The sequence below is a fragment of the Crotalus tigris genome, unplaced genomic scaffold (assembly GCF_016545835.1).
Source record: "Crotalus tigris isolate CLP2741 ecotype Arizona unplaced genomic scaffold, ASM1654583v1 scf7180000024361.1375286210:1436186, whole genome shotgun sequence".
Classification (NCBI taxonomy): Eukaryota; Metazoa; Chordata; class Lepidosauria; order Squamata; family Viperidae; genus Crotalus; species Crotalus tigris.
The window spans coordinates 911,510-935,815 of NW_024100529.1; the positions used below are offsets into that span (position 1 = coordinate 911,510).

A 24,306-nucleotide genomic window follows, 5' to 3' on the forward strand; every position below is an offset into this window, starting at 1 on the left:
ATGCCTAAGGGAGGACCAGCACTCGCTGTCACCTGGTGGTTGGGCCCAAAGTCACCCATGAAAACCAAGCCTAAGGCGGGACTAGAACTCACCGTCTCCTGGTGATTGGCCCAAAGTCACCCAGCTGGTTTTCATGTTTAAGGCGGGACTAGAACTCACCGTCTCCTGGTGATCGGCCCAAAGTCACCCAGCCCTGGCTTTCCTGCCTAAGGCGGGACTAGAACTCACCGTCTCCTGGTGATTGGCCCAAAGTCACCCAACCATTTTTCATGCCAAAGGCGGGACTAGAGCTCCCCATTGCATGCTTTCTAGCCTGGTGCCTTACCGACTAGTCCAGTGGTTCTCAACCTTTTTAATGCCGTGACCCCCCAACCGGTCGTAAGTCGAGGACTACTCAACCGGTCGTAAGTCGAGGACTACTCAACTGGTGCAGCACCGTTTGCAGAATGGGACTTTTGGCGGCCTCAGCAGGGCAGAGACAGCCTGGACAATTCCTATTGGCTTTTGAAAGCCAATAGAATTCGACTCTATTTAAGAGAGTCTATACTATTGGCTTTCGAAAGCCAATAGAATAAAAGGGAGTAGCACAGCTAAGGAAAAGGGGGAAAAAATGGTGGTCTACATTGTTTAGCGACCCCCGTGAAATGATCATTCGACCCCAAATGGGGTCCCGACCCACAGATTGAGAACCACTGGACTAGTCTAATATAGGGTCTCCTGCTTGAGCAGGGGGCTGGAATGGAAGACCTCCAAGGTCCCTTCCCACTCTGCTATTCTGTTATTAAGTAATATCAGCTGCCCGTTTGTTTTCTTTTTTTTTTTTTTTAAGCTCAGATCCAAAGCTTGACTTAACGGCCATCGGATTGTGATTATGTTTCCCAGATCTGGGGACAAAAATGGATTTCCGATCACGACTCTCAGACCAAAGACACCTCCAAAGTTGACTCTTCCAAGAGCAGGCAAGCACAGACACACAAAAAAAGCCTTTCGAAGCACACCATCCTCCTACCTGGAAATGCACAATTGTTTCCCGGTTTGACAAAAGCTGAGGTCACCTTGCCCAGAAACACACACCTTGGAATATTGCAACACGGCGACCTCCCACACGTCTTCCAGCTTCCGAGGTTGAGACACGCAGGCTGAAGGGATGAAAATTCTCTGAAACAGCCTGAGTGAGCTCTGCAAAGTTTCTAAGTACGACAGTAGTAGTAGTAGTAGTAGTAGTAATTATTATTATTTAGGATTCAAACAGACAAGCACCTGCCACATAACACCCCAGATTTAACAATTGTCGATAAGAAAGACAAAAAAGTCTGGATAGTGGATGTGGCAGTGCCTGGAGATAGCAGAATAGAAGAGAAAGAACTGGAGAAGATAACAAAATACAAAGACCTGCAAATAGAAATAGAAAGACTGTGGCAAAGGCAAGCAAAGGTAGTACCAATAGTCATAGGCTCCTTGGGTGCAATCCCAAAACAACTGGAGCACTACTTGAACACCATTGGCATTGACACATTCGCCATTAGTCAATTGCAAAAGGCGGCCTTACTAGGAACTGCTTCCATCCTGCGACGATACCTGTAATACCATCAAACATCCACATCTGCCTATCCCAGGTCCTGGGTAAGGACTCGATAGGTAGACAAAATGCCAAATCCAGTCTGAACATCTGGCTGACTGTGCGATGATCCATAATAATAATAATAATAATAATAGTCCAACCCCTGCTCAGGAAAGAAACCCTATACCATTTTAGACAAATGGCTGTCCAGTCTCTTCTTTCTCTTAGTTGAGAAAGCAAGGACACGATTATGGATGAAACGTGTAACAGTGGTACTCATTGTCATCGGGGCACTGGGAACTATGTCCAAAAATTTCACAAAATACATCAAGAAACTGCAGCTTCCTACAATAACACTAGCAATGTTATAAAAAACTGTGCTACTCGGAACATCTTATATTTTAAGGAGGTACCTGGTTGACACTTAGGATGCTGGTAGCAACCCGTGTCAACCATCAGCGCCAGCCAATTTGAATGTTCAGTTGACTGAGGTTCATTTCTAATGAATAAAAGATAATAATAATAAAGTTGGGAGGGACCTTGGAGGTCATCTAGTCCAACCCCCTGCTCAGGAAGGAAACCCTATACCATTTCAGACAGTCTCTTCTTTCTCTTAGTTGAGAAAGCAAGGGCACCCCTGCCTCTCGGATAGACAGAGCCCTAAGAGTAGCTAAGGGGGAAGAGTAAAAACAGGTGCCAGGTGTGAAATCCACGGTGGGAGCATCCTCACCTTTTTCACCAGCCCCCAGGGACAGCTGCTGGAGGTCTCTCGTGTTCTCTTGTTCGCTTGCGTCGCCAAATGGAGCCGCCGTCGTGACATGCAGGCCGCCGGCATCCCCTTTGCCTGGGCTGGGAAGGAGGGCAGCGCCCGGTGAACGCGAGGGGTCCTCTGAGCCTGGAGGAGCTTCCGTTTCTTGGTCAGAAACATCTGGCTTGTTTACCTGGACGGCGAGAAAGGAGAAAGGGTCCGTTTGGGGCTGTGAGGACAGAAATGGTCAACGGGCCCTGCCAGAAGTCCTGATGGCCTCAGCTCCACCACATCCAGCGATAGGAACAGGAGGGGTTTTGAGACATTCGTTCTTTCATTCGTTCCATTCAGCTGCTGTTTTCTCGTTCAGGAAGAAAATAAAAAATAAAATAAAATAAAAAATAAAATAAAATGTAAAATAAAGTAAAATAAAATAAAGTAAAATATAAAATAAAGTAAAATATAAAATAAAGTAAATAAAATAATAAAATATAAAGTAAAGTAAAATAAAATAAAACAAAATAAAATAAAATAAAGTAAAGTAAATAAAATAATAAAATAAAATATAAAGTAAAGTAAAATAAAATAAAACAAAATAAAGTAAAATAAAATAAAATGTAAAATAAAGTAAAATAAAATAAAGTAAAATAAATAAATAAATAAATATAAAATAAAGTAAAATATAAAATAAAGTAAATAAAATAATAAAATATAAAGTAAAGTAAAATAAAATAAAACAAAATAAAATAAAATAAAATGTAAAATAAAGTAAAGTAAATAAAATAATAAAATAAAATATAAAGTAAAGTAAAATAAAATAAAATAAAATAAAGTAAAATAAAATAAAATGTAAAATAAAGTAAAATAAAATAAAGTAAAATAAATAAAGTAAAATAAATAAATAAATAAATATAAAATAAAGTAAAATAAATAAAATAAAATAATAAAGTAAAATAAAGTAAAATAAAAGAAAATAAATAATATAAAATAAAAAATAAAAAATGTAAAATAAAATATAAGATTATAAAATGAAAACATGAAAATAAAACATAAAATTAAAATATAAAATATAAACTCCTAACATAAAATCATGTATGTGCATGTATAAAAACACTGTTTTCCTGTTCAGGGATGGGACCGGATGAGATGGGGAGGGGAAGGGAAGGGGAAAGACATATACAGGTGGTCCTCAAATTACAACAGTTCATTTAACGACCGCTCGAAGTTGCGACGGCGCTGAAAAAAGACCGTTTGTCATCCTCGCGACCGCTGCAGCCTCCCCGTGGTCACGAAAGGCAGACGCTTGGCAAACCGGTTCCTGTTTATGACGGAACACTGGACCCAATACACAAGCCACAAAACTAGGCTTGGAAATCAGCCAGACCTGCTGTTTAGGATTCAGAGGGTATTCAAAGATACCAATTCTCTGAAGACCGATAGACTGGGGTGGGGTGGGGGGAAATTGCAGGAGGCAGCTTTGGGGGAGAAGGCACGGAAACGCTGCCCAGGTATTTCCTCTCTACGAAGAGCGAACAAAATCTTTCGAAAGCCACTGGGTAAAACAACAATAAGTTGCAATGCAGTAGCTGCATGCAACTTTCCACAAGTCGGTCGGTGCTGGAAGAGTTATGCAACAGCCTTAAACCGTTTTTATCCCCCCCCCCGTCCCGCCGCCTCCTCTGGTCAGGATTACAAGCGAGCGATTCTTGGAACGACAATGTGTAGTTTGAAATCACTTTCAAAGTCAGGCAGCGCTGCCAGGGTTTGGCTGAAATTCTCCATCTCCTGTGCGACAAGCTGCCGAAATGGGGGGTGGGGGTGGTTCCCTCTTTTGACGGCCTCTTTTCCATCCCCTTTTCCATCCCTTCGGCGGGGAGGTCATTCTGTGCTGTCATCTGCTCGTTGTCAACTTTGGCAACTTTGAAGTTGCGTGGACTTCGGGCACCCAGAACGGTGGCAGTGTGAGCGGACAGCCCTAGCAATCGGGACTGAAGATTTATACCCCGCGTCAGCACGGAATATCTTTTAGAATAGAACGCCTTTATCATCGCTGTGTAACTCGTAACAAAATTAAGTATTTAAATTAAATTAAATTCACAGCCTCTTGCCCCCCCCCCCAACAATCTGGGTCCTCATTTTACCGACCTCGGAAGGATGGAAGGCTGAGTCAACCTTGAGCCGGTCAGGATTGAACTGCTGGCTGTGGGCAGTGAATTAGCCTGCGATGCTGCATTGTTAACCACGGCAGGCAGGCAGGCCAGGAAGGAAGGAAGGAAGGAAGGAAAGAAGAGGAAGGAAGGAAGGAAGGAAGGAAGGAAGGAAGGAAGGAAGGAAGGAAGGGGAAGGAAGGAAGGAAGGAAGGAAGGAAGGAAGGAAGGAAGGAAGGGGAAGGAAGGAAGGAAGGAAGGAAGGAAGGAAGGAAGGAAGGAAGGAAGGGGAAGGAAGGAAGGAAGGAAAGGGAAGGAAGGAAGGATGAAAAGAAGAAGAGAGGAAAGAAGGAAGGAAAGAAGAGAGGGAGGCCAGGAGGGAGGGAGGAAGGAGGGAAGAAAGGAAGGAAGGAAAGAAGAAAGGGAGGCCAGGAGGGAGGGAGGGAGGGAGGAATAGCAATAAGCCCTTAGACTTATATACCATTTCAGAGGGCTTTACAGCCCTCTAAGTGGGTTACAGAGAGAGCCTATTGCCTCCCACAAACAATCTGGGTCCTCATTTTACCGACCTCGGAAAGATGGAAGGTTGAGTCGACCTTGAGCTGGATCATGATTACATTACAAAAAAGATGCTGAGGCTTTGGGAAAAGTGCAGAGAAGAGCAACAAAGATGATCAGGGGACTGGAGGCTAAAGCATATAAGGAACGGTTGCTGGAATTGGGTATGTCTAGTTGAACAAAGAGAAGGACGAGGGGGGACAGGATAGCCAATGTTCCAATCTCTCAGGGGCTGCCCCAAAGAAGAGGGAGTCAAGCTGTTCTCCAAAGCATCTGAGGGCAGGACAAGAAGCAACGGATGGAAACTCATCAAGGAGAGAAGCAACCTGGAACTAAGGAGAAACTTCCTGACAGTGAGAACAATTAATCAGTGGAATCATTTTATTATTTTATTATTTATTTTATTATTTTATTTCATTTTATTGTTTTATATTTTGTTTTGTTTTATTATTTATTTTATTTTATTATTTTAGTTTATAGCTTTATTTATTTTATTATTTTATATTATTTTATTTTATAGCTTTATTTATTTTATTATTTTATATTATTTTATTATTTTATTGTATAGCTTTATTATTTATTTTATTATTTTACTATTTTATTTTATTATTTTATAGCTTTATTATTTATTTTATTTTATTATTATTTTACTATGACTTTTAAGAACGCCCTTTTTCCCCCCCACACTTACAACTGTTGCGGCCTTTCCCCCCACCCCAGTCCCGGGGCTCCAAATCCAGGAACTGGCTCGTATTGATGACGGTGGCCGCCTTCCGACAAGCAAAGCCGATGGGGAATTCTGATTCGCTTAGCGACGGTGGGACGAACTTAACAGCTGCAGTGATTCGCTTAACGAGGGAGACAAGGAAGGTCGTAGAGAAGGAAGGCGTCTTGCTTCTCAATGGAAATTGGGGGGGGGTGGGCTCAGCCGTAAGTCGAGGACTCCCTGGACGGGCAGTCCTTGGGAGGGAACGTTCTCACCTGTGGGATGGGCGACAGGCAGTCCGTCCGCGCCCTGAGTAAGCAGTGAGTAAATCCGGTGGGAGGCTGGGAGAAGGGTTCGCCTGGGGGTTTTCCCAGACCCTCCACCTTCCCGGGTCTGAGCGGCACTGGGCCGAGAGGTCAATCCAATCTAACAAAACACACACACTGTCACAATGGGGGCCTGTGTAGGTGGGACCTTATCCTGGGCTCTGACGCGGCTGGCAGCACAAAGCCACACGGAAACACACGCAAACCAAATAGCTTTTGTCCCTGGGATGTGAAGGGCAACCTTACTATTCCCAGGAGAGGAAATAATGCAAATCTGGAGGCAGAATCTGGATTTGATCATCATCATCTTCTTCTTCTTCTTCTCCTTCTTCTCCTCCTCCTCCTCCTCTTCTTCTTCCTCTTCTTCTTCCTTCTTCTTCTTCCTCTCCTCTTCCTCTTCTTCTTCTTCTTCTCCTCCTCCTCCTCTTCTTCTTCTTCTTCTTCCTTCTCCTCCTCCTCCTCCTCCTCCTCTTCTTCTTCTTCTTCTTCTTCTTCTTCCTCCTCCTCCTCCTCCTCTTCCTCCTCCTCCTCCTCCTCCTCCTCCTCCCTACCTAGTGAGTCCAAAGCAGTAACATCTGGCCCTTCTCCGCCCATCTTCGCCTGCAAAGCTTCCCTGCATTGGGTGAAGAGGATGGAAGAGAGAGGGCGCAGAGGGACCGGCCTGGTTAGAGGAAATGGCCATCGCTGACGTGTAGCCGTGATTGGCAGGCCCTCGTGGACTTTTTGGCTGGGGAGGGGGGAAAAATGAACCGGGTGATGGGTAGAGTCTGGAGAGAAGGCAATGAGGTTGTAGCCTGCGAGAGAAGGGCTAAAATGTAAATATATCTGCTGTTCCGAAGACCAGACGCCAAAGCCCTCCCCTCTCCTTTCCTTCCTTCTTTCCCTTCCCTCTCCTCTTTTCTACCTTCCTCTCCCCTCCTTTCCTTTCCTCCCTTCCCCTTTCCCATTTCCTTCCCTTCCCTCCCTCCTTCCCTCCCCTCTTTTCTATCTTCCTCTCCTCTCCCCTCTTTCCTTTCCCATTTCCTTCCCCTCCCTCCCTCCTTCCCTCTCCTTTTCTATCTTCCTCTCCTCTCCCCTCTTTCCTTTCCTTCCCTCCTCTCCCCTCTTTCATTCCCCTCTTTTCTATCTTCCTCTCCTCTCCCCTCCCTTCTTTTCTATCTTCCTCTCCCCTCCCCTCTTCTTTCCTTCCCTCCCCTCCCCTTTCCCATTTCCTTCCCTTCCCTCCCTCCCTCCCTCTCCTCTTACTTCCTCTCCTCTCCCCTCTTTCCTTCCCCTCTTTTCTATCTTCCCCTTGTCTCCCCTCCCCTCTTCTTTCCTTCCCTCCCCTCCCCTTTCCCATTTCCTTCCCTTCCCTCCCTCCTTCCCTCTCCTTTTCTATCTTCCTCTCCTCTCCCCTCCCCTTTCCCATTTCCTTCCCCTCCCTCCCTCCTTCCCTCTCCTTTTCTATCTTCCTCTCCTCTCCCCTCTTTCCTTTCCCATTTCCTTCCCCTCCCTCCCTCCTTCCCTCCCCTCTTTTCTATCTTCCTCTCCTCTTCCCTCCCCTCCCCTTTCCTTTCCTGCCCTCCCTTTCCTTTCCTTCCTTCTTTTCTATCTTCCTCTCCCCTCCCCTCCCCTCTTCTCAGCCAGCTTCCGACAAGCAAAGTCAGTGGGGGGGGGGAGCCAGCTTCACTTAATAAGCGCAGTGATTCTTTCAACTGTGTCACACACAAAAAATATATTGTAAAATGGGGCCAAACTCAGCTTATCAAAAGCCCTGCTTAGCAACAGGAGCGCGGGGCTTTAACTGTCGTCGGAAAGCGAAGACTACCTGCAGCTGGATGGAGACCGGAACAAGCTAATTGAGTGAACCAGGGCCCGGCCTACCTCATAAATTTGTCGCTCTGGAGCAGTGGTTCTCCACCTGTGGGTCGGGACCCCATTTGGGGTCGAACGACCATTTCACGGGGGTCGCCAAACAATGCAGTCCGCCATTCCCCCCCCCCCCTTTTCCTTAGCTGTGCTACTCCCTTTTATTCTATTGGCTTTTGAAAGCCAATAGAATAGACTCTCTTGAATAGAGTCTAATTCTATTGGCTTTCCAAAGCCAATAGGAATGGTCCAGGCTGTCTCTGCCCTGCTGAGCCCACCTAAAGTCCCATTCTGCAAACGGTGCTGCACCAGTTGAGTAGTCCTTGACTTACGACCGGTTGAGTAGTCCTCGACTTACGACCGGTTGGGGGTTGCGGCATTAAAAAGGTTGAGAACCACTGCTCTGGAGATTAAAAAAAGAGGAGAGAGAGAGAGCTGATCCCAGCCCTGAGACCGCCACAAGCCTTCTTCAAGAACAGCCGTGGAGCCCACTGCGAGAGACCCACAACAGAAACGTGACACTGGCTAGATCCCTCCCAGCCTTTGAGAGGCTGAGGTTCAAAGGTTCATCAAGTCAGCCGTGAAAGAGAGCTTGCGGAAAATCAGATTAATCTGGGATTCATTATCCTCCCCAGAGGATCCTTTGTTATGCTGGAAGAGGCAGAGAAGTGCAAAAGTTATTATAAATACAGAAGACAAAAGGGGGAGGATGGACGGGGGGGGGGGGAGAGACATCGGCTGGAACGCTGGCCCGCCGCCAAGATTAAGAACATGATGCCGTTTTAAACACTTTTAAACGAAAGCCACTGCTTTCCTAAGGGTGTTATGTAAACCACGGGGAAGGAGAATTAAAAGGATTAAGCGACCAACCGAGGTGGAGAAGGCTTCACAAAGGGAAGCAACCACCAATCGGGAATTGGGGAATCCTGGGGGGGGGGGGAAAGCTGGGCCAGGTGGGAAAAAGTCCCTTCGAACCAGAAAGCTGGAGGAAAGCGAAGAGTGCCAAACAGCCACACCCACCTCACCTCCCTGATGATGCCACAAAGTTCGGTAATGAAACGTCTGCAAGGAAACAACCAACCTCAGAGAACACCCAGGGCCCGTCAAAGGACCCAGACAGCCTCGCTTCCCTCTTCCCTGCTTGTGTGGTCACCCCACGAACGTGGGGTTCTCTTTCCTGCAGATGTTTCATGACCCAAATCGGGTCACTTTATCGGTGCTACAAGGGAGGGGGGGTTTGCGGGGGGGAGGAGGAGGAGGAGGAGGAGGAGAGGGAGGGGAAAAAAGGGGGACGGAGGAGGACTGTGGGGTCCTTGGTGCTCTGAGCTTGCCTGTTTTCTTGCAGACGTTGCATTGCCCAACTAGGTAACATCATCATGTTGGAAGGGAGTGGGGTTTGCAGAGAGGAGGAGGAGGAGGAGGGGGGGGGGAGGAGGACGAGGAGGAGGAGGAGGAGGGAGGAGGAGGAGGAGGAGGAGGAGGAGGAGGAGGAGGAGGAGGACGATGACTGTGAGGTCCTTGGTGCTCTCTGAACTTGGCTGTTTTCTTGCAGACGTTTCATGACCCAACTAGGTTACATCATCATGTTGAAAGGGAGTGGGGTTTGCAGAGAGGAGGAGGAGGAGGAGGAAGAGGAGGAGGAGGAGGAGGAGGAAGAGGAGGAGGACGATGACTGTGAGGTCCTTGGTGCTCTCTGAACTTGTGGTTTTCTTGCAGACATTTCATTGCCCAACTAGGTAACATCATCAGTGCTAGAAGGGAGTGGAGTTTGTGGCATGGAGAAGGAGAATGGGAGGAGGAGGAGGAGGAGGAGGAGGAGGAGGAGGAGGAGGAGGAGGAGGAGGAGGAGGACGATGACTGTGGGGTCCTTGGTGCTCTCTGAACCTGGCTGTTTTCTTGCAGATGTTTCATGACCCAACCAGGTTACATCATCAATGCTAGAAAGGAATCGGGTTTGCTCTCTGCTTAACACACAATATAGCCCCACTCCCTTCTAGCACTGATGATGTTACCTAGTTGGCTAACAAAACATCCGCCAGCAAACAAACAAGCTCAGAGAGGCAGCAACGCTGGCTGGGGAATTCTGGGAATTGCGATCCGCCCATCTTTAGCTGGCCCAATTTGAGGAACACCGGCGTTCCGCTGCAACCATAAAACAAGGCCCGTTGTGCAGACCTATCAGCAGCCTTTCAGAACATCTAGGAGTGTGTGTGTACGTGCGAAACACACATCTCTCCATACCTCCACCCCAGGCCTGGCGCAAAGGATGTCGGGAGGCACACCTGAAGCTTTTGGGGTGGGTTCGGAAAGGGAAGAAGCTGGGTGAATGTAGGTCTGCCCAGACTGTTTGTCCACCTCTGTACTGGGAGCCGGACACGCACGCAACCCCTGCCGCCGTTTTGGGGCCGTGGAAATGGAAAGGACGCAAGCCCCGTGCGTCATGGCGGCCTCACCCTCACCTGTTTAAAGGTTGCTCTTAATGAAATAGGAGGAAGGTCCCTGGGACGGGACGTCAACGGGCCGTCGGTCTTGACGTCTGCCTTTACAGAGGAAGGCGTGTCCGGGCCAACATTAAAGGCCAGGCTTGTGTGCTGGGACCCCACCAAACTTCTGGCTTTCGTTTCTGAACTGTCGCAACCCAAATTGGTTTAACTCGGCAGGAGTAACCCTTTCCGCTTGGCTGCCATCTGCTCCGGGCCTTCCGCAGGCGGGTCGGGAAAAAAAAACGGAGGCCCTGAGCCAAGCCAAGGCAGACGATCTGCTCTCCTGCGGGAAGTCAAGTCAGGAGGAGCCTCCGTCGAGCTCAGGCGCCTGAAGGTCGCTCGGTTAGCTTCGTGACAGAATTGGAAGGGGCCCAGGAAGGTCTTCTAGTCCAACCCGCTTGCTCAAGCAGGAGATCCTATCCTGTTTCAGACAAAGGGCTGTCCAGTCTCCTCTTAAAAGCCTCCAGCGGTGGAGCGCCCACCACTTCTGAAGGAAACTCACCAAGGAGAGAAGCAACCTGGAACTAAAGAGAAACTTCCTGACAGTGAGAATAATTCACCAGTGGAACCACCTGCCTCCAGAAGCAGTGAATGCTCCAACACTGGAAGTTTTTAAGAAGAGACTGGACAGCCCTTTGTCTGAAATGGTGTAGGGTTTCCTGCCTGAGCAGGGGGTTGGACTAGAGGACCTCCAAGGTCCCTTCCAACTTTATTATTATTATTACTGTTGTTGTTCTTATTAAAGTCTTTCCACTGATTGTTTTCATTGTCAGGAAGTTTCTCCTTAGTTCCAGGTTGCTTCTCTCCTTGATGAGTTTCCATCCGTTGCTTCTTGTCCTGCCTTCAGGGGCTTTGGAGAAGAGCTTGACTCCCTCTTCTTTGGGGCAGCCCCTGAGATATTAAAACACTGCTATCATGTCCCCCCTCGTCCTTCTCTTCGTTAAACTAGACATGCCCAATGCCTGGAACATATATTTCATATGTTTTAGCCTCCTTTTAATTTCCCAGTTTTTACAGGCTCGTTTTAATGCTAATATTTGGAGCGGTTTGTAACAATAATAATAATAATAATAATAAAGTTGGAAGGGATCTTGGAGGTCATCTAGTCTAACCCCCTGCTCAGGCAGGAAACCCTATACCAGTGGTTCTCAACCTTTGGGTCGCGACCCCATTTTGGGTCGAACGACCATTTTACGGGGGTTGCCAAACAACGCGATCCGCCATTTTTTCCCTCATGGGCACGCCACGCATGTGCGCCCGCATGTGGGCGCCGCCGCGCATGCGCGGCGCGTCCTTATGACCGGGGTTGCCATATAAAAAGGTTGAGAACCACTGCCCTATACCATTTCAGACAAATGGCTGTCCAGTCTCTTCTTTAAAACTTCCAGTGTTGGAGCATTCACCGCTTCTGGAGGCAGGTGGTTCCACTGGTTAATTGTTCTCACTGTCAGGAAGTTTCTCCTTAGTTCTAGGTTGCTTCTCTCTTTGGTTAGTTTCCATCCATTGCTTCTTGTCCTGCCTTCAGGCGCTTTGGAGAAGAGCTTGACTCCCATCTTCCTTGTGGCAGCCCCTCAGATATTGGAAGATTGCAATTATATCACCTGTAACAGTACATTGTAGGTTTTAACCTCCAACCCTAATCATCTTTTAAGAGCTGGATCTATATAACAGAGTTGGAAGGGACCTTGGAGGTCTTCTAGTCCAACCCTTTCCTTAAGCAGGAAACCCTATACCAGGGGTAGGCAACCTAGGCTCTTTTATGACTCGTGGACTTTAACTCCCAGAATTCCTGAGCCAGCTGTGCTGAGGGGAAAGGGAGAAGTTTCCAAGCTGAGCCATGCTGGCTGAGGAATTCTGGGAGTTGAAGTCCACGAGTCATGAAGGGGCCATAGTTCCCCCATGCTGGCTCAGGAATTCTGGGAGTTGAAGTCCACGAGTCATGAAGGGGCCATAAGTTCCCCCATGCTGGCTCAGGAATTCTGGGAGTTGAAGAGCCAAGGTTGCCCACCCCTGCCCTAGGCCTAGGCCGCTTTATGACTCATGGACTTCAACTCCCAGAATTCCTGAGCCAGCCATGCTGAGGGGAAAGGGAGAGATTTCCAAGCTGAGCCATGCTGGGAGCTGAAGTCCAGGAGTCATAAAAGAGCCAAGGTTGCCCACCCCTGCTCTATACCATTTCAGACAAATGGCTGTCCAGACTCTTCTTAAAAGCCTGCAGAAAGAACAAAGAACTAAACCAGGGGTAGGCAACCTTGGCTCTTTTATGACTCGTGGACTTCAACTCCCAGAATTCCTCAGCCAGCATGGGGGAAACTATAGCCCCTTCATGACTCGCGGACTTCAACTCCCAGAATTTCAGCATGCTAGTTGAGGAATTCTGGGAGTTGAAGTCCTCAAGTCATAAAGTAGCCAAGGTTGGGGGGCCCTGCTTTACAGGCAGTCCTTGACTTACAACCGTTTGTTTAACCACCGTCTGTAGTTACAACAGCACTGCAAGGAGAGACGTATGACCGTTTTTCACACTTACGACCGCTGCAGCATCTCCGTGATCACGGGATCCTCTTTTGGCAACTTTCTCATAAGCAAAGTCAATGGGGGAAGTCAGATTCCCTTAACAACCGTGTCGCTAACTTAACCACTGCAGTGATTCACTTAACAACATTGGCAAGGAAAGTCATGAAACGCAAAACTCACTTAATAACTGTTGTGCTTAGGGATGGAAATTGTGGGGCTCAACTTGTTGTTGTTGTTAATTGCGAAGTCGTGTCCGACCCGTCACGACCCCATGGACAATGTTCCTCCAGGTCTTCCTGTCCTCTACCATCTTCTGGAGTCCATTTAAATTCACACCTACTGTTTCAGTGACTCCATCCAGCCATCTCATTCTCTGTCGTCCCTTTCTTCTATTGCCCTCCATCTTTCCCAGCAGTTATCTCAACTATCAGTTACCTAATTCTTCCCCACTGTCTCCATTCGCCAGTGAGAGTTCTCCGTTTTTCTAGACAGGCAAATCCGTATAATCCTCTTCCAAATTGGGTAAATGATTAACAGGATATCGCATCCTTGATCCTGTCAGTTTGATTCTTTGGCTTCTGAGAAGCTTGACAGCTACGCTAATATTTACCCAAAAAAAAAAAAAAGGTCCAAAACTTCGAAAAGAATCATCTGATCGCTTCCCATTGGAAAGGAAAACTGAGGACGTCTGGCTTGTTTATTAGAGGACAAAAAAACAAGATGAACCAGGATGACAAAAGGCTTAAAGGTATCATTTTTGGATCACGCGTTCTGGAAATGCCAGAACTGGATTTACACATCCATCACCTTGTCAAGGTTCGGACAGGTTCCCAAAGGGTGTCATGCCAAGGGTCTGTTTGGGAGAACAAGGGTTCTATTATCTGTGAGCCAGATCAGGTGCAGGTATTAAAAATAAATAAATAAAATTAATTCCCCCATTTCAGCACTGTTAAGGACCTAGATTGTCAGGGACTATTTCCAGCACTGGTTTTCTAGTCTCAGATGGATGGATGGATGGATAGATGGATGGATGGATGGATAGATGGATGGATGGATGGATTCAGAATTCAGAGGAGAGCAACTAAGATGATCCAAGGCCTGGAGGTTAAAACACACTGCTCCAACCTTGGAAGTTTTTAAGAAGAGACTGGACAGCCATTTGTCTGAAATAGTATAGGGTTTCATGCCTGAGCAGGGGGTTGGACTAGCTGACCTTCAATGCCCCTTCCAACTTTCTTATTATTATTGCTCTTGTTGTTGTTGTTATTGCCCAGAAGGAATTTAAATGTCACGTGACATTATATAACATTTCAGGCCCAGAAAGTAGCAGTCCAAACAGATGGACGAAGGTCAGATGAAGGAAGCATCATAATCACAGATTTCATCACCATTTAAAACCAGCTACAAGTTACAAGCCCTCATGATGATGATGACGATGAAATAAAACTACGGCAAACACTATCATTGCGCAGAAACCCAGTATCAGAAACTGTTCAGGGGTCTTTGTAGATCAGCTTCCTCCCTTCTACTTTTGAACAGGTGGACATCATTGGGAAGACCAGGAAGAACCTTCTCCTCCACAGGTTGTTCCTTCCGGCACAATGTTTGCTGTCTTTTCCACTCAGTTGTCAAAAATAAACCACCAGCCCCAAAAGTATTTGTAGCTCAGGGTTGACCTGTGGGATCCTTGGTGCCTCAAAGCTGGGTTGTTTTCTTGCAGACATTTTATGACCCAACTAGGTAACATCATCAGGGTTAGAAAGAAGGGGACTTTTCATGGTGGTGGTGGTGGTGGTGGTGGTGGTGGTGGTGGTGGTGGAGGAGGAGGAGGAGGAGGAGGAGGAGGAGGAGGAGGAGGAGGAGGAGGAGGAGAAGGAGGAGGAGGAGGAGGAGGAGGAGGAGGAGAAGGAGACGACGACTGTGGGGTCCTTGGTGGTGCTCTCTGATCTTCTTGCAGATGTTTCATTACCCAACTAGGTAACATCATCAATCCTAGATGGGAGTGGGGTGGAGGAGGAGGAGGAGGAGGAGGAGAAGGAGAAGAAGAAGAAGAAGAAGAGGAAGAAGAAGAAGAAGAAGAAGAAGAAGAAGAAGAAGAAGAAGAAGAAGAAGAAGAAGAAGAAGAAGAAGAAGAAGAAGAAGAAGAAGAAGAAGAAGAAGAAGAAGAAGAAGAAGAAGAAGAAGTTTTGTAGTATTGTTTGTGGCAACCCCTGAGATATTGGAGCACTGCTATCCTGTTACCCCGAGTCCTTCTTTTCATTAAACTAGACATACCGAATTCCAGCAACCGTTCTTCATAAGTCACAGAATGACTTGCTGGTCAGAAATATGTCTGCCATTATCACTGCCTGATACAGGGCCAGGGCTATATAAATCTACATTTTATTAAAGCTTATAAACTCTTTAAATATTAAATTAACAATTTCCCCTTGGCTAGTTCCTGCATGAGACTGCTGGGTTTTCTTTGGCAGCTGCTGATTCCAGGAAGCTGTTGCCGATCCAGAACAAATGGAGGTGGGCACACACAACACCCACCCCTGGGATCAGCCCGGGCTAATGGAAACAACACAACAATGGAAAAAAACCGGAACCCTTGGAAACAAACCAAAGGTTATCATGGAGCTTTGTGGGGTTTTTTTTTGGGAACGAGACACCTGAGCTAACACCTGTGAGGAGAGCCACAGGTGATACAGCTTCCGCTTCCAGGTGAGCTCCTTCAACCGTTCTCAGGGATTGCAAAGTTGGAATCACACACATGCCCATCATGGTGGGCTGGGTAATTAACAGCAGAGCTATAATTAATCAGTTAATTTTGAATTAGAGTTAGAGATAGAATTAGAATTAGAGTTAGAGAGTTAGAGTTAGAGATAGACATAGACATAGAATTAGAGTTAAAGATAGAATTAGAATTAGAGCAGCGGTTCTCAACCTGTGGGTCGGGACCCCATTTGGGGTCGAATGACCATTTCACGGGGGTCGCCAAACCAGGCTGTCCGCCATTTTTTTCCCTTTTCCCTAGCTGTCCTACTCCCTCTTATTGGTGGCCACACCCACTTGGGGGTCACCACAACATGGGGAACTGTATTATGGGGTCACGGCATTAGAAAGGTTGAGAACCACTGAGTTAGAGAGTTAGAGTTAGAGATAGACATAGACATAGAATTAGAGTTAAAGATAGAATTAGAATTAGAATTAGAACAGTGGTTCTCAACCTGTGGGTCGGGACCCCATTTGGGGTCGAACGACCATTTCACGGGGGTCGCCAAACAACGCAGTCCGCCATTTTTTTCCCCCTTTTCCTTAGCTGTGCTACTCCCTTTTATTCTATTGGCTTTTGAAAGCCAATAGAATAGACTCTCTTGAATAGAGTCTAATTCTATTGGCTTTCAAAAGCCAATAGGAATTGTCCAGGCTGTCTCTGCCCTGCTGAGCCCGCCAAAAGTCCCATTCTGCAAACAGTGCTGCTGCACCAGTTGAGTAGTCCTGGACTTACGACCGGTTGAGTAGTCCTCGACTTACGACCGGTTGGGGGTCGCGGCATTAAAAAGGTTGAGAACCACTGAATTAGAGAGTTTCGAGTTAGAGTTAGTTAGAATCAGAGATAGAATTAGAATTAGAGATAGAATTAGAATTAGAGTTAGAGAGTTAGAGATAGACATAGACATAGATTTAGAATTAGAATTAGAGAGTTAGAGTTAGAATCAGAGATAGAATTAGAATTAGAGAGTTAGAGATAGAATTAGCATTAGAGTTAGAGATAGAATTAGAATTAGAGTTAGAGAGTTAGAGATAGACATAGACATAGATTTAGAATTAGAATTAGAATTAGAGAGTTAGAATCAGAGATAGAATTAGAATTAGAGAGTTAGAGATAGAATTAGCATTAGAGTTAGAGATAGAATTAGAATTAGAGTTAGAGAGTTAGAGATAGAGATAGACATAGAATTAGAGTTAGAGATAGAATTAGAATTCTTTATTGGCCAAGTGGGATTGGACAAACAAGGAATTTGTCTCCGCTGCATAAGCTCTCAGTGTACAGTAGTGGCCAAAATTGTGGAAACCTTTTGGGAAAAGTGTACAGTAGAAATGCCACCTTTGGTTTATTTATTTATTTATTTATGAGACTTATATACCACTTTAAGTGCAAGCACTCTCTAAGTGGTGTACACCAGTAAGCAATGTGTATATATATATATATATATATATATATATATATATATATATATATATATATATATATATATTTCCATTGCCCCCAACAATCTGGGTCCTCATTTTACCTACCCCGGAAGGATGGAAGGCTGAGTCAACTTTGAGCCGGTGAGATTTGAACCGCTGACCTGCTGAACACCGTCAGCTAAAGTGGCCTGCAGTACTGCACTCTAACTGCTCCACCCATTTTTCTTCTCATTTCTTTATAACTGTAGCCTCGTTCACTTAATAATACTATTTTACATCACTTTCTGAGCGACCAGTCAACTCTTTGCACCATGACTTTAATTTTATTACATTTTACAAGCTCACTAAATGAAAGAACACAAAAAAATTCCCAACCAACTTGATAGCCATCACATAACACACTGACCAATGTCCTCCTCTCAGCTTCAATATATCACATCAATAACGGGATCCTCCTGTGATCTGATTAGCTCATTGGCAAAACAAGATGACACCTGATTGGCTCTCTAAACACTCATGCTCATTGGCTATAATCAGATGAAGGAAAGCTACCTGAGATCAACCAGAGCAAGTTGTGCTTCCTTTGTCTGGTTCTTTGGCTATAACTTTTCATAGGATACAGTACAGATAACTGAACAAGCTTTGTTGCATTACATTCTCGATTAAATTATCTTTCCATTGATATGTAATTTTATGGTACTGCTTCCCCCAAAAAAGTGGTGTTATGAGCCATCAAACCTCAAAAATACACTTTTCCCAAAAGGTTTCCACAATTTTGCCACTATTGTACACACAAGCAACAAATCATGATTATAATCATAAAACACATTCACCATAAATCCCAAGATATAACACTCAGTGATACTCTCTCTTTTTAAGAGAGTAGAATAGAGTAGGGTAGGGTAAAGAAGGGTAAGGTAGGGCAGCATATGAATGGAAGAGTAGAGTAGAGTAGAGTAGACTAGAGTAGACTAGAGTAGGCAATAGGGTATAGAATAGAATAGAGTAAAGAGTAGAGTAGAGTAGAATAGGCAATAGGGTATAGAATAGAATAGAGTACAGTAGAGTAGAGAGTAGAGTAGAATAGGCAATAGGGTATAAAATAGAATAGAGTAGAGTAGAGTATAGAGTAGAGTAGAGTAGAGTAGGCAATAGGGTATAGAATAGAATAGAGTAGAGTAAAGAGTAGAGTAGAGTAGAATAGGCAATAGGGTATAGAATAGAATAGAGTACAGTAGAGTAGAGAGTAGAGTAGAATAGGCAATAGGGTATAAAATAGAATAGAGTAGAGTATAGAGTAGAGTAGAGTAGAGTAGGCAATAGGGTATAGAATAGAATAGAGTAAAGAGTAGAGTAGAGTAGAATAGGCAATAGGGTATAGAATAGAATAGAGTACAGTAGAGTAGAGAGTAGAGTAGAATAGGCAATAGGGTATAAAATAGAATAGAATAGAGTAGAGTAAAGAGTAGAGTAGAGTAGAATAGGCAATAGGGTATAGAATAGAATAGAGTACAGTACAGTAGAGAGTAGAGTAGAATAGGCAATAGGGTATAGAATAGAATAGAGTACAGTACAGTAGAGAGTAGAGTAGAATAGGCAATAGGGTATAGAATAGAATAGAGTAGAGTAGAGTATAGAGTAGAGTAGAGTAGGCAATAGGGTATAGAATAGAATAGAGTAGAGTAGAGAATAGAGTAGAGTAGAGTAGAATAGGCAATAGGGTATAGAATAGAATAGAGCAGAGTAGAGAGTAGAGTGTAGAGTAGAGTAGAGTAGAGTAGAGTAGCGTAGGCAATAGGGTATAGAATAGAATAGAGTAGGGTAAAGAGTAGAGTAGAGTAGAATAGGCAATAGGGTATAGAATAGAATAGACTACAGTAGAGTAGAGAGTAGAGTAGAGTAGAATAGGCAATAGGGTATAGAATAGAGTAGAGTAGAGTAGAGTAGAGTAGAGTAGAGTAGAGTAGAGTAGGCAATAGGGTATAGAATAGAATAGAGTAGAGAGGATAGTATAGAGTAGAGTAGAGTAGAGTAGAATAGGCAATAGCGTATAGAATAGAGTAGAATAGGCAATAGAATAGAATAGAATAGAATAGAATAGAACAGAACAGAACAGAAGAGTTGAAGTCCACAAGTCATCAAAGGGCCAAGTTTGAAAACCCCTGATCTAACATCTTACCAGTCCATCTAGATTCAACCCGTCAGATTTTAAAAACAGGAGTAAGTCAACCGAAATAGAGGGGAACGTTGAAGATAAGGTTTTTTTTTTTTCATTTTATTTTCTTGTTTTTGCTGAATACCAGCAATGAAGTCTTTTTTTGTCTCTGTTTCCTGAAGGAAGATAAGTGTCCGTTTAGTTTGGCCACTGCGATGATAGGAGGATCCACAGGAATTTTGGGTGTACCCTCAACTGATAAAATGAGGACTTTTGATTATTGAATGAAATCAGAAAGCCTTCAGAGCAGGACCTTGGAGAGCTCCTTGAATGGACAGATGTTCTGTTGATTTCCTGGTTCTCTATCTGCTGGAAACCTCAAGTATTTGCAAGGTCTTTCTTGTGCTAGAGCAGGGGTCTTCAAATGTGGCCCTTTTATGACTTGTGCACTTCAACTCCCAGAATTCCTCAGCCAGCCTCCATTTTGTTTGTTAGATTTAAGACGGGTCTTCAAACTTGGCCCTTTTAGGACTTGTAGACTTCAATTCCCAGAATTCCTCAGCCAGGCATGCATGTTCCAGGATCTGAGGGGCTGCCCCAAAGAAGAGGGGGTCAACCTATTCTCCAAAGCACCAGAGGGAAGGACCAGAAACAATGGTTGGAAACTGATCAAAGAGAGAAGCAACCTGGATTTAAGGAGAAACTTCGTGACAGTGAGGACAATTAACCAGTGGAACAGCTTGCCACCAGAAATCGTGGGCACTCCATCACTGGAGATTTTTAAGAAGACACTGGACAGTCACTTGTCTGAGATGGTATAGGTTCTCCTGCTTGAGCAGGGGGCTGCACTAGAAGACCTCCAAGATCCCTTCCAGCTCTGCTCTGATTGATTGATTGTGACTTATCAGTTTGTTGTTTGTATGTACACGGAGAGCTTTTGCACAGGAGATAAATTCCTTGTGTGTTTAATCCTACTTGGCCAGTAAAGCTATTCCGGGAGTTGAACTCTACACAGCTTAAAGTTGTTAAGGTTCAGAAACTCTAAATAAACAAAACTTTCTTCTTCCACCTATTTTGGTTTTGTGACACAAAACATGAGTTAATCAGACATAATAATAGTAATAATAATAATAATAAGGTTGGAAGGGACCTTGGAGGTCATCTAGCCCAACCCCCTGCTCAGGCAGGAAACCCTATACCATTTCAGACAAATGGCTGCCCAGTCTCTTCTTGAAAACCTCCAGTATTGGAGCATTCACCGCTTCTGGAGGCAGGTGGTTCCACTGGTTAATTGTTCTCACTGTCAGGAAGTTTCTCCTTAGTTCTAGGTTGCTTCTCTCCTTGGTTAGTTTCCACCCGTTGCTTCTTGTCCTGACTTCAGGCGCTTTGGAGAATAGCTTGACTCCCTCTTCTTTGGGGCAGCCCCTGAGAGATTGGAACACTGCTATCATGTCCCCCCAAATGAACTTCAAGTTAATTTGAAAGAAAATCCTTGAGTGTGCAGAAATTGATAGATTGATTTCAAAGATAAAAGAGAAAGAAGACTCGGTGTATTTTAGAACATGGGATAATTTTTATCAATGGCTAGAAAAAGGACTTAGAGAGAAAGGAATGTGATATGTAACATTGAATATATAATAGAAAGAACAGTATCGAGTGATTAATTAACATATTGTTTATGATAATTGGTTAATATTCACTGTTTTTTTTCTTTTTGGATATAAGTACCCAGACAACATGCTGTTTGCTAAATATTAAGAATGTTATTTTTAAAAATCCTAACCCTAACCCCAACCCCGATCCTACCCTATTCCTAATCTATAAAAACCAATAAAACGATTTTTTTTTAAAAAAAAAAGAAATGAACTTCAAGTTTTATTTGAAAGCTGAACTTAATTCCCAGGTTCAGAGCATGTCTGGAAGTTTCCTGTTCTTTTCTCTGCAAATATACATCTTTTTTTTTTTCCAATTGGATCGTAAGAGACCAAGTTTTTTGTTTGTTGTCCAACAAACCAGCCCCATCCGTCATCAGCAGCAAGAGCGCTAGTTCAACCTGTGGCTCAAGCCGATTCCAAGATTACCTAACCCAGTGTTTCTCAACCTTGACAATTTTAAGGCATGTGGACTTCAACTCCCAGAATTCCACAGCCAGCAACGCTGGCTGTGGAATTCTGGGAGTTGAAGTCCACATGCCTTAAAATTGTCAAGGTTGAGAAACACTGGCCTAACCTGACTGACTGAAAGATTCATTATTAGCCAATCAAGGCCACTTCAAGTCTAAAAGGGAAAGAATCTGAAATTAGAAATATGTCTGCAAGGGTTACTGTACCAAAAGCAGCCTTTAGCCAAGGACACAAGTTGCTTGAGGAAGTTGCTTCAGAGAAGGGATGACCTCAACCCAACAAGGTCAGTTTCTGTGGACTCTGCCTTTCCTTTGATTTCGACTACAACCGGCACCGCACCCAGGTTGGGTCTCCCCGTATCTTGGCGACAGATGAGATACAACCCTGGAAAAGATGACCTCAGGAGTTGGCAGAAGACTTTGGTTTTCCCGTTCGGGTTCTACCAACCAACCTTTGTACCCTGGAGAGCCGGATCACCTGATCTGAGGTCATTCTGAAACCTCTCGCCACGAAGGTGGCACTTTCACGGCATCAGAGAGCATCTGATTCAGTGATGTTCACAGGTTCTTTAGGTTCAATCAAAATAATAACCCTTAGGAAACATTCTAGGGACGTAATTGTGAGAAGGAAGGAAGGAAGGAAGGAAGGAAGGAAGGAAGGAAGGAAGGAAGGAAGGAAGGAAGGAAGGAAGGAAGGAAGGAAGGGGGAGAGGGAGAGAGAGAAAGAAGGAAAGAGAGAAAGGGGGAGAGGGGGAGAAAGAAAGGGAGAGAAAGGGGGAGAGAAAGAAAGAGGGAGAGAGAGAAAGAGAGAGAGAGAAAGAAAGAGAAAGAGGGAGAGAGAGAAAAAAGAGGGAGAGAAAAAGAAAGAAAAAGAGGGAGAGAGAGAGAAAGAAAGGGGGAGAAAAAGAGAAAGAAAGAAAGAAAGAAAGGAAGGAAGGAAGGAAGGAAGGGGGAGAGAAAAAGGGAGAGAAAGAGAAAGAAAGAAAGAAAGAAAGAAAGAAAGGGAGAGAGAGAGAGAAAGGAGAGAAAGAAAGAGGGAGAAAAAAAGAAAGAGAAAGAGGGAGAGAAAGAAAGAGAGGGAAAGAAAGAGAAAGAAAGGAAAGAAGGAAGGAAGGGGAAGAAGGAAGAAAGAAATGAAGGAAGGAAGGAAGGAAGGAAGGAAGGAAGGAAGGAAGGAAGGAAGGAAGAAAGGAAGGAAGGAAGGAAGGAAGGAAGGAAGGAAGGAAGGAAGGAGGGAAGGAAGGAAGGGGGAGAGGGAGAGAGAGAAAGAAGGAAAGAGAGAAAGGGGGAGAGGAGAAAGAAAGGGAGAGAAAATGGGAGAGAAAGAAAGGGGGAGAGAAAAAGAAAGAGGGAGAGAGAGAAAAAGAAAGAGAAAGAGGGAGAGAAAGAGGGAAAGAAAAAGAAAGAAAGGAAAGAAGGAAGGAAGGAAGGGGAAGAAGGAAGGAAGGAAGGAAGGAAGGAAGGAAGGAAGGAAGGAAGGAAGGAAGGAAGGAAGGAAGGAAGGAAGGAAGGAAGGAAGGAAGGGATTTGCAATGGCCCATAATATCCTAATTCAAAGGACTGACTGCAAACTTTTCCTCAGAATACATAAAGAGGATCCGATCTGGCCACATGTTCTACCATCAACCCTTCTAAAACGGGCAGACGTCCCTCCGCCTTGACTTAACAGTATCCCGAAAGCAAGGAAACAAGGGATTTGCTGTGGCCACTTGCAGAGAAAGGGAAAGTGGAAATTTTACCTAAATACTAAAAAAAAAAAAAAATTCCCAACTACTGTCGCACAGGTCCAGGGCTGGTTTGGGGTAACTACATTTGTCCCAAGACCGGACATGATCCAAGCCGTACGATTACAAACAGGGGAGGAATGGACACGTCTTCTGGGATAACGTCACAGGATCCAATCCAGGTTGGTGGCCGAGACCAGAGAGGTTTTGCCTTCCGAGCTTTTGGACTTGTGCGGGGAGCCCGTCCTCAGGGGAACTTCTCCCTGGAAGATGGGCTCCAGCACATGTTCAAAAGCTTGGACCTTCCTTCCTTCCTTCCTTCCTTCCTTCCTTCCTTCCTTCCTTCCTTCCTTCCTTCCTTCCTTCCTTCCTTCCCTTCCCTTCCCTTCCCTTCCCATCCTTCTCTTTCCATCCTTCCTTCTTCTCCCTTCCCTTCTTCTCCCTTCCTTCCTTCCTTCCTTCCTTCCTTCCTTCCTTCCTTCCTTTCTTCCTTCCTTCCTTCCTTCCTTCCTTCCTTCCTTCCAAAAGCTTGCACCCCGAATGCATCACTAAATGTCTTCGGAGACTCGCTTCTCATCCCAGAAGCTTCTTCAGCTCTGACTGGATGGTGGGGAAGGGAAAGATTTATATTCCTTGCAGACAGCTGGTCATTTGCCTTCTTTCAGAGAGCCGTTGAGGCCACTTGGAGGTTTATCTGTGTCCTCAGGGTCACCTGAATGGTGCAAATGGGTCTGGAGCCTTCTTGGAACTGCTGGAAGGACTCTGTTGTAGACTGGCGATAGATGATGTCATATCCCTCCCCCTCTGTTGAGAGAGGGCTGCTCAATTTTGACATAGATGGCCTCCAGGTAGTTTCAATGAAAGAATGCAAATGACCAGTCATCTTCAAGGAATATAAAGAAGCAAGGAAGCTTCTTCAGCTCTGGCTGGATGGTAGGGAATGGAAGGATTTATACTCCTTGCAGACAGCTGGTCATTTGCCTTCTTTCAAAGAGCCGTTGAGGCCACTTGAAGGTTTACTTGTGTCGTCAGGGTCCCCTGAGTGGTGCAGATGGGTCTGGAGCCTTCTTGGAACTGCTGAAAGGACCATGTTGTAGACTGGAGATAGTGTCATATCCCTCCCTTGGTGAGAGAGGGCTGCTCAGTTTTGACATAGGCCTCCAGGTGGCTTCAACGACTCTCTGAAAGAATGCAAATGACCAGCCGTCTATAAGGAATATAAATAAGCAAGGAAG

At 45.0% G+C, this 24,306-nt stretch overlaps 1 protein-coding gene across 1 annotated transcript in view; it reads right to left on the reverse strand.

Annotated features, from left to right (window-relative positions):
• The window catches only part of DIS3L2 (DIS3 like 3'-5' exoribonuclease 2), a 202,655-nt gene that overhangs the window by 124,951 nt on the left and 53,398 nt on the right, over positions 1–24,306 (reverse strand). The window contains exon 7 of the mRNA XM_039327402.1: positions 2,292–2,502. Within this exon, the coding sequence (XP_039183336.1) occupies positions 2,292–2,502 (211 nt within the window). The remainder of the gene's footprint in view (positions 1–2,291; positions 2,503–24,306) is intronic.